We start from the raw sequence: 11,085 nt of genomic DNA, 5'->3' as shown, positions 1-11,085 counted from the left end.
AGAATAACCGTAAGTACGCTAAAATTTTAGTTATACGTGAAAAAGTCGAACTAAAACTTTAAACGCGTTTTTCTCGAAACCATGTTTTTCGAGCTGGCGGAAGTGATAACTAAAAAACCAATAAAGATAACCTGCTGGAGGTTTTTTTCTTGATCCTAACACTTTTGCGCATGTCTGGTACTAGAATTAAGTTTTTACAACAAAAATGTAATTTTTTATAAGTAAAAAGGTAACAGATTTTTTTGGAAAAATTCAAACTTTCTTTTTGCAATGCCGTATTTTTTATAAATTTCATGCAATCGACTTCATTCTAGTACCAGACATAGCGACACTCATATAATTAATAAAAATTATCGGTTTTTTGGTTTCAGATAATTTGCAGAAGCTGAATCACTTCCGCCATGGAGGCGTGTTTTTCTGATGACCGCTAATTCGATCGCCATTTGGAGGCATTAAAACGCATCTTTTTATAAATAAAAAAAATTTTTTTTGGAGTTTAAATGTTAAACAATTCCATGAAAAAACCGCATCTTCCTATATATAATAGATTTTCTTTTAAAAATTCGTAAAAATAGGCTATTTTTACGGCCGGCTAATGTAAAAGCCCCTTTAACCTTGACGATTGAGCGACACACGGTGATTCCAATGACTTCAACGATGTTCTTACAATTTATGCTTATAAAATGTATACTTATAGTGTTTACAGTATATTATAACGTACCTAGCAAATACACGCATTGATTCGCCTATCTATTTTATTTAATATCTCTAAAGTTTATGTAGTTATTTGCAAAATGACTTTGACCATTCCTTCCAGTTTAATGTTTTTCGAGTAATCTGACATTCCTATCTTTATAATACTATAATTGAAACGGAAATCTAAAAAGAACTGACGTCTCCACTTAGAATAAATTTTTTATGCAAAACGTGCGCGATTCCAGTGAGAAATGACTTATCAATCGACGTCTTTTCGACGTCGATCAATAAGTCATTTCTCACTGAGTTAGCGATTACGAGCTAAAATTTACAAGACAATAGAGCAACTCGTTACTTTTATATAAAAGAAAAAAATCTTTACGTCTTAGTAAAAAAAGACCTAAAATGTATTAATTTTATTAATGAATAAATTAAGTATAACTTATTTATTAATAAAATATTAAGAAATTTATAGAAAGAAAAGAATATTATAGTAAGTTTATTGTAATATATCATATGAAGAAGTATGTCCAGTGTAGCGGGTTTTAAAATAAACAAATATTCTGTGTATCTCAAGTCAAATCTCTAGTAAAAATGAAAACATTTTTACGCGTAAAGCAAAAGATATATATATATATATATATATATATATATATATATATATATATATATATATATATATATATATATATATATATACATCGATTCAATATCGAATAGACGTCTAGAGAGATTGTAAATAATTGACAAAATAAAATCCTGAAATTTTATCGAAATTTCTCTTTTAATGGTCAATATATTGTAAATGGATTGTAAAACATTAAAATTTACTCAAAATAGAAGACGTCTAAATTGCCATTTTTCTAGATGTGCATTTAGACTAGACATAACTTAAATCTCTCCGACGTCGGTTAGATGTCGAATCGATGTCTGCGTCCTCGCTGGAGTGCTATCACGCTGTCCCACAGGACGTGATGGGGACACGCGTGTGAGCGTAATGAATCGCATTGTATAATCACGACATAAACTCCTTGAGTTAAGGGGTAAGGCCACTGTAGAATTTTCAAAAAATCGTTTTTTTTTGCTTAAATGATGCTTTAAGGTCTTAGAAATAAAGTACAAAAGGTCTATAACAAAAAAAAATTCCTAAGTGTCATTTTTGGAAGTTTAAAGCGTTGTACCTTTCGATAAGATGTAAAGCGTTTGCGAAGGGATCCTTCTGAGAATAGGGATTAATTACGCATAGTTAAGCTTGGATACGGTTTTCTTAGGTTCCTAGTGAACGTATAAATGGCACTAGTGAAGTATAGATGGCACTAGTAGTATAAAAGAGCAAATGGGTTAGTATAGGGTCAGTATAGCTGTTGAAACGATACAGTTTACACGACATTTTGTCTCTCTTATATTTTCGGGTTTTTGTATATCGATCATATGCTTTACAAAATTAGTGATTACTTGTACAATAAGTGGAACAAAGTCGTAAAGATACGAAAAGTATTAGTAGATATGAGAAAAAGTCGAAGATATCAAGCAGGAGATCAGGCGCAAAACTTTTCTATTCCATAAAGACCAACACTCAATAATCGCATGGCAAAAATTATTCTACAATTTATTTCATATGCATTATCAATAAAAGGACAATTCGGAATGAAAATGTCGCCGCAGTTCTCACAAGAAAGAACGATTTTGAATCCCAAGTCTCGTTTGCTGCTTTCGCTGAATGTCACTTTAAAATGGCATGTTTTACACACAACAGATTCCGATTTGAAGTGGAGGCTGCGCCGAAAAGCGTCGGTACTTCTGCTAAGAAACTGCTAAGAAGGAAATCTAAAGAATCATATGATGAAATCAAAGTGAATGAAACTTTTGGCTACCGTTTACTAAATTTTATTGCGGTTTTTACTGCCATTTCGGAATCTGTTGTGTATAAAACATGCCATTTTAAAGTGACATTCAGCGAAAGCAGCAAACAAGACTTGGGATTCAAAATCGTTCTTTCTTGTGAGAACTGCGGCGACATTTTCATTCCGAATTGTCCTTTTATTGATAATGCATATGAAATAAATTGTAGAATAATTTTTGCCATGCGATTATTGAGTGTTGGTCTTTATGGAATAGAAAAGTTTTGCGCCTTCATGGATCTTCCTCGACCGATTTTTCATTTATTTTACGATAGACTCACGCACACAATTTCACGCGCAACTGAAACAGTTGCTAAAAAAAGTATGCTAATGGTAGCTCAAAAAGAAAAGGCTTTGTCTATAGAAAAAGGTCAAACAGATGGTTTAACAGTGTCTGGCGATGGATCGTGGAGAAAACGTGGCTTTTCATCACTGTTCAGATTGGTAATATTAATTGGATGGTTCTCTGGAAAAGTAATTGACATTGTTGTGAAGTCTAAGTATTGCAAAGCTTGTGAGTTTTGGGAGAAAATGTTGACACTGAAGAATACGAAGAGTGGAAAACATCATACGCTAATGAATGTCAAGCGAATCATGAGGGATCGGCCGGCAAAATGGAAGTCGACGCAGTCATTGTAATGTTTCAACGCTCAGAACAATCGCATCAGGTGAAATACACAAATTATATTGGAGATGGAGATTCCAAAACTTTTAAGGATCTTTTGGAATCACACAAGCAGAAAATTCATCAGTGAAGAAAAAGGAATGTATTGATCATGTCCAAAAACGAATGGGTACCCGCCTTCGCAACTTGAAGAAAGCCATGAAAAACAGTAATGAAAGTTACAACGCTTTGATTTGGTCAGTGGCTCCAAAATCAGTTTCTAGCAGCAAAGTTATTATTGATACAGCAAGTAATATTGCTGTTTGCACGTACAATGAAGGATATTCAAACCTTATTGAAAGATTATGGAAGAATTAAGCATGACAATTGGACTGAACTGCTACAATTACTGCCTCGAGACTGACGCGCGGCGTATCAAGTATTCGGAGCGCTCGCTGACAGATGCTGCAAAAGAGGCTCGATCATCGCTAAAATTGGCCAAAAAGGATTAAAAGGAGGAGAATATCAATGAGGAAGGAATTGTATGGTGCAGGTATCGCAGATTAAAGGTAAATAAAAAATTTCTATCGCTGATTGTTACATAAAACTTTAACGCGTTTTTCTCGACCCTTATAGAAATATCATACTAAGAATCATTGATAATTACTTATTTTCAGTATTAAAAATACTGGATAATAAGTAATTATAAATGATTCTTAGTATGATATAAGGTATTTCTTAGTATTTCTATAAGGGGAAATCACTTTTTTCAAGCTGGCCGGACTCATAACTCCCACAATCTTGACCGATTTACTTGAAATTTTGACTGTAGCTTCTAAAATACATTTGTCAGCGAACTACGTACAGATTTTACGTTTCGTTGTAAACTTTTTTTTTATAAACAATTTTCTGCAAAGTTTTTCGTCAAAAAATGAAATTTTTTTTCAAATTTGTCATTTTTACAAAAAAAAAAAAATTATTTTTTAATTTCCGTACGTAGTTTGCTAGCTAATGACATAAAGAATTTTTAAAAAATTGGTTTTTTGTTTTAAAGCAAAAATTGGATTTCGGTCCGGCTATGAGGCACCTTCCGAAACGAGTGGTCATCGTTGCCGAGCTCTGTCACCGCTATTTTGTAATAAAAAAATGCAAAAAGATTTTTTTGTATATTTCAAAGTATGTAGGATAAAGTACTTCAAAAGAATTTTTCTTTACTATTTTTTGTTTTCCTGTAAAAAATTATTCACGTTATCATGCGGACCAATCAGAGTGCGTTGAAGCGAGTAGGAGCACGTTACGGAATGCGACGCGAACAAATCTATAATCAATTTTAATAATAAATAGTAATACTTTTACATTTTTATATTTAAAATTGTATTGTAGATATAAAATCACTAGACAGATTTGCCCTTATATGAAATTCATATTGCTCGCACGCGTGCGACTTCACGCGTGCGGGTTATATCAGTCTCATTTGCGGATCAGAGATCCCATGCAGCACAGAACGTTGAAAAAACGTTGATGAGATGTTGCAACGTTGAAGATAGAAGTGCAGGTGTTTTTCTGCATAGAATATATGTTGATTTTTCTACATTGATTACAAGATATTGCTGCAATGTTGAATATATATTGAACAAAAAGCAAGTTACCATAAAGCAATATACCATAATTATATATATTTTTCTTATTATTTGTATTATTATTATATTATTATTTATATTATTATTTCTTATTATTTATATGTAAAATTCCTCGTAAACGGTTGAGAATTGCATAGTCTCTGAATAGTGTTTGTTACTTCTATACCAATATTATATTATATTCCTATAAAAGTTCTATACCAATATTATATTATATTTCTATAAAAGTTCGGTAAAATCAGTGACCCGAAAGGAAGTTCCTCTTGTGAATAATATTAACAAAAAAGATATTTGTCATATTACATCCACACAGATAGAATATCCCAAATATATCGTAGGATATCTTGAAGATATCACATATCCCAAATATATCTTTAGGATGTCTTTATGATATATTTTAGACACCTCTGCTGTGTGGGACAAAATAATATATTACTTTTGACATATACGAGGGCTGTATGGTAAGTATCCGTGTTAGGGAAGGAAACGCATTTTTTAATATTTTTTTACTTATTTTTCAACATAGTCTCCTTTCAATTTGATACACTTAATTCAACGATATTCCAACGTTTTTATATCATCCAAAAAATATGATTTGTCGAACTCCGCAAAATAGTAATATCTTCTGTTTCGGTGATGACTTCCTTTAACGTGAATCGCTCTTCGCCAAGCCATTTTTTCATGTTTGGAAATAAATAGAAATCTCAGGCGGCCAAATCTGGAAAATAGGGTGGATGAGATAGCAATTCGTAGCGTAATTAGACCAGTTTTGCTGTGGCAATTGCGGACAAAAGAGCTGGTGTGTTATGGGAGCGGTGCACTTGGACACGGTACAATTGGACACGGAGCAAATGGACACGTTGCAATTAGACACAAAATTTTGCCCACGGTTCAATTGGACACGATGAATTTGGACACAGTGCATTTGGACACGAGAAAAATGCCCACAGTTCATTTGGACACCGAAAGTTGCACGCCGGTTATTTGGACACAAAAAGTTGCACACCGCTCATTTGGACACGAAAAGTTGCACACCGCTCATTTGGATACGAAAAGTTGCACACCGCTCATTTGGACACGAAAAGTTGCACACCGCTCATTTGGACACGAAAAGTTGTACACCGAAAATTGCGCACCGCTCATTTGGACACGAAAAGTTGCACATTGCTCATTTGGACACCGAAAGTTGTACACCGGTCATTTGGACACGAAAAGTTGCACACTGCTCATTTGGACACCGAAAGATGCACATTGCTCATTTGGACACGAAAAGTTACACACCGGTCATTTGGACACGAAAAGTTGCACACCGCTCATTTGGACACGAAAAGTTGCACACCGCTCATTTGGACACGAAAAGTTGCACACCGCTCATTTGGACACGAAAAGTTGCACACCGCTCATTTGGACACGAAAAGTTGCACACCGCTCATTTGGACACGAAAAGTTGCACACCGCTCATTTGGACACGAAAAGTTGCACACCGCTCATTTGGACACGAAAAGTTGCACACCGCTCATTTGGACACGAAAAGTTGCACACCGCTCATTTGGACACGAAAAGTTGCACACCGCTCATTTGGACACCAAAAGTTGCACACCGCTCATTTGGACACCGAAAATTGCGCACCGCTCATTTGGACACGAAAAGTTGCACACCATTCAGTTGGACACCGAAAGATGCGTTAACGAGTGGGTTTCGATTGACCACGGTACGATTAGACATAGATTGTAATGATTGGTTCGACCTAGTAATTCACTAGAAAATTCTTATCATCGATTGGTTATGTCCAATCGTACCGTGGTCAATCGGAATGTTCCCTCGTTAATAGTTTATTTGAAAATTTATTACAATTATTAACTATTTATACTATTATACTATTAATAGTTTATTTAAAAACTAACCTAATCCAACCTATCGTCACATTAATACAAAAGTTGAACACTTTAATAAACAATGATTGACGCTTAATGTGACGATGGGTTAGGTTAGTTTTTATGGGGGGTGCGGGGGGCGCAGCCCCCCGCTAGTTGTTCGAGATTGCAGTACTTACTAAAAAATATTTAAATTAAGATTAATTTATAAATGCAATTAAATTTATAAATGCAATAAAATGGGGAGTGTTTCGATTGACCACGGTACGATTGGACATAACCAATCGATGAAAAGAATTATCTAGTGAATTACTAGGTCGAACTAATCATTACAAATTATGTCTAATCGTACTGTGGTCAATCGAAATCCACTCGTTAACGCATCTTTCGGTGTCCAACTGAGCGAAGTGCAACTTTTCGTGTCCAAATGAGCGGTGTGCAACTTTTCGTGTCCAAATGAGCGGTGCGCAACTTTTCGTGTCCAAATGAGCGGTGTGCAACTTTTCGTGTCCAAATGAGCGGTGCGCAACTTTTCGTGTCCAAATGAGCGGTGTGCAACTTTTCGTGTCCAAATGAGCGGTGCGCAACTTTTCGTGTCCAAATGAGCGGTGTGCATCTTTTCGTGTCCAAATGACCGGCGTGCAATTTTCGGTGTTCAAATGAGCGGTGCGCATTTTTCTCGTGTCCAAATTTATCGTGTCCAATTGAACCGTGGGCAAAATTTCGTGTCCAATTGTACCGTGTCCAAGTGAGTGCCACTCGTGTGTTATCATGATTAAAAAGCACTTTTTTCTTCGCCAAATGGGGCCGTTTTCTCTTCAATTCAGCGTTGAATCGGCTCAATAAATCAGCATAGTACTGCCCCGTGATTGTCCTTCCCTTCTCGAAATAGTCGGTGAAAATGATGTCTTACGAATCCCAAAAAACGGTAGCCTTTCCGGCCGATGGAACCGTTTTTACCTTCTTTAGAGCAAGTTCGCCGGGTGAAGTCCACTGTTTTGACTGTTCTTTCATTTTTGGCGTAATAATGGATCCATGTTTTGTCAACAGTGACGAAACGCCGCAGAAACTCTTTCGGATTGCACTTAAACATGTTCAAACAGTGCTCCGAAGTTGTCATGCGATTCCGTTTTTATTCCACTGTGAGCAAACGCGGCACCCATTTCGATAGCTTTCTCATGCCTAATTTTTTGTGTAGGATATTTTGTACGCGTTCAATTGAAATATTTACAATGTCAGCAATCTCTCTGATCTTTACCCGGCGGTCTGCTAACACGATATTATGGATTTTGTTGACCATATCCTCCGTAGTCAATCAGACGACCTGGCCGCTTTTCATTAGAAACGGATGTTCGGCCACGCTTGAATTCATTAAATCAAAAAAAATTCGATAGTCATCGAAGATGCATGGTCCTTATAAACGGCATGCAACTTTACTTTGATTCCTCATACGTCTTCCCATCCAAAAAAAGGAATCGAATTACTGATCGATATTGCTCTCTTTCCATGGTTGCAAACAAACACAAACTTGTCCACTTTCAATAGTTATCAAAACAAAACTACTCGATATCTGTTTGAAATTTTGACTGACGTCGTTGGGAAGATAGCGTTAAACGATGGTATACAGTAGAGATCCTGTAATAAGAGATCGGACACCATATGTCAACGTTCTGATTGGCTATGTTTGGGATACGCTTCCGGTTAGGATCATTAGCTGAATGACAACACAAGCAATGGTCTGTTCTTTTCAGCTGCACTGGCTGCACTGGCTGCATTGCTGAACTGGGAGTCGATTCTGTATCTCAAAACGAAGTGAAAATTACAAAAGTAAGCAAATATACTAGAATATTCGTAATTTCATTGGTCAGTGCCTAGGGAATGTGCTCACTTTTGTAATTTTCACTTTGTTTCGAGATACAGAATTGACTCTCTGGTGCAATAATGGCTCCTGCACACAAGACGCGGTAATGCTTGCCGCGCGGCAAGCGTTGTCACGTTCTGTGTGCAGAAGCCGTAAGTTAAAGTGAGATAAGTATACTTCCGATTTGGACCCAAACATGGCGAATCTAATATCTACAGGCGACGATGTCCGATCTCTTATTAAAGGATCTCTAGTATACAGTAGAGTCACTCTAATCAGAGTTTAGCCACAACGCGCGGTTTCGTCAAGATCCTGCGAAAAGAAGAGAGATATTTTCAATCTCTCTTTGCTATCTTTTTCTAACCTAACCTAACCTACTGCCATAGACATACTGTGATTGGATACTGTGTGGGATTTGACGAAACATAGCGGACCAATCAGAAAGTTCTATTTTATGGCCAAACTCTGATTATAGGATCTCTAGTATACAGACTTTGAGTCAGTGACACCATCAGTCGTTAAACACGGATACTTATCATATAGCCCTCGTATTATTTATACTTCAATACGATATATTACGTGCCAAATAACATTACATGACGTTTTAATAACATTTTAATGACGTAATGAAAATGTTATTTGACATTATCTTGTTACTTAGGATTTAATATATTACACAACAATATTACTGTAAAATATTACAAAGTAATTAATAATATTACTGTAATATTATATTATAACATATTATTGTTATATTGTATATTACATATTATTGTAATATTATTGTGATATTGCAATATTACTGTGATATTACTATAATGTTACGTGCTATGTGGGTGCTATAGCTGCCTTACCTCTATAGCCGCAGCAGCCGCAACAGGAAGTGACGACAAATTTAATGACATCATTATTCTCTAAGAATACTATTGCAGTGTGTTATCACGCATTTTAGAACAGTGTTCACAGTGGGTGCTTTCCAATTGCAATATCCCTAGACACTTTCATGCACACGGCGACACAAGTTGCATTCCAATTGTCGTAATCGTCGACACAACACATCCGTACTCAGCTCGAGGGCTACTAGTCAGCTGTGTAAACTAGTGATTTCTAGTGAAAATTAAAGTTAATAAGCGTAGCGGTTTGAAAAGAGACTGGCATTTGCGACGTGAAGTAGATAATATTTTTTATTATTTAGATTTTATTATTTATCATTAAAAAATATAAGCATAGTTGAAAAATAATCCTAATGGCTCCTGCACACAGGACGCGGTAATGCTTGCCACGCGGCGGAAGTTCAAGCGACAGCCAATCAATATGTTGCTTTCCGTAATAACCTTCTAGCTCTTACGGAAAAACAACATATTGATTGGCTGTCGTGCGGTCTCACGCCGTACGGCAAGCATTACCGCGTCCTGTGTGCAGGAGCCATAACCTTTCCTGCATACATACACGTTAGTATACACTTTGTTCCAATTGAATCGTGCACAACATTACACTTTGTGCATTCTGTGTATATATGTGTCAAGATGTGTTAAGCAATTGGAAAGCACTCAGTGCTGTCAATGCTGGCAGTAATTTTGGAACACAGCTATAGGTCGAGTTTTTTAATTCATCGATGGATTCATCGCATGATACGCAAATGCAACGTTTTGCTATATTTATGCATCATGCGATGGATCTATCGATGAATTAAAAAACTCGCCCATAGTGAAAAGTCCAAACCGTTTTGTGATTCAATGGGTGCGTTCGAGCACATGCTATCAAGGCTACTGCCTTTTTTATCTTTATCGCGCTCCTTAGATATACAACAAGGATAGAATGATACGATAGCGCGGAATAGCGAGCTCCCTGCCCTTACGAAAAAAATACGAGAAAATCCTCAATTTTGGGTGTAGACATCCAAAAACTGGGGATAAACACCTAAATTTGAGTGTTAAATAACATCCAAAATTGAGGGTTTTTTCGTATCTTTTTCGTAATGGTGAACTCACAGGGGTGCGTTCGAAAAAGTGACTTGAGTGCTCTCCCTCTCTCTTTATCTTACTCTCGTATCTTTCTTTCACTCCCATGCAACGGGTGCACCTGGATGATGTTTCCGAACGCATTCTAGAACAGACTTTTTATCTACTTTTGTTTCTTCACCTCCCACTAGGGTGCGTCAGTTGCGTTGTTATGGTTGACTATGACATTATGAAAATAATCGTCGTCTCCAGTTGCGGTTCGTCGCAACGGTTAATTAATAATCGTCTGAGGAAATATTTCGATCATGGATCCAGGATGGCAGGACGTTAATGTTTACGAGCTCGTGACGCAATTGGTTAAGCATACATTGCGACGAAACTATCCTGAAAATGGGAACTTCTACATGCCTCCCAGAGACGATATCAAAATAGTAAAGAGACTTCGCTCAAAAGCTTTTGAGATATTGTTAAATAAAAGTAATAAAATATACGATCAAGGTACATTTAAATATATATATATATATATATATATATATATATATATATAT

General features: G+C 36.2%; 1 protein-coding gene across 2 annotated transcripts in view; it reads left to right on the top strand.

Moving 5' to 3' along the window:
* Positions 1 to 10,721: 10,721 nt before the first annotated feature.
* Positions 10,722 to 11,085, top strand: part of LOC116844980 (gamma-tubulin complex component 6) — a 13,352-nt gene continuing 12,988 nt past the window's right edge. For both annotated transcript variants that reach the window (XM_032817186.1, XM_032817185.1), the window contains exon 1: positions 10,722 to 11,035. In XM_032817186.1, coding sequence (XP_032673077.1) covers positions 10,843 to 11,035 — 193 coding nt within the window. In that variant the 5' untranslated portion in view covers positions 10,722 to 10,842. The remainder of the gene's footprint in view (positions 11,036 to 11,085) is intronic.

Source organism: Odontomachus brunneus, unplaced genomic scaffold (genome assembly GCF_010583005.1).
Source record: "Odontomachus brunneus isolate Ranch 3 - 2012 unplaced genomic scaffold, Obru_v1 Obru_scaffold_048, whole genome shotgun sequence".
Taxonomy (NCBI): Eukaryota; Metazoa; Arthropoda; class Insecta; order Hymenoptera; family Formicidae; genus Odontomachus; species Odontomachus brunneus.
This window is presented reverse-complemented; position numbering and strand designations above follow the sequence as displayed.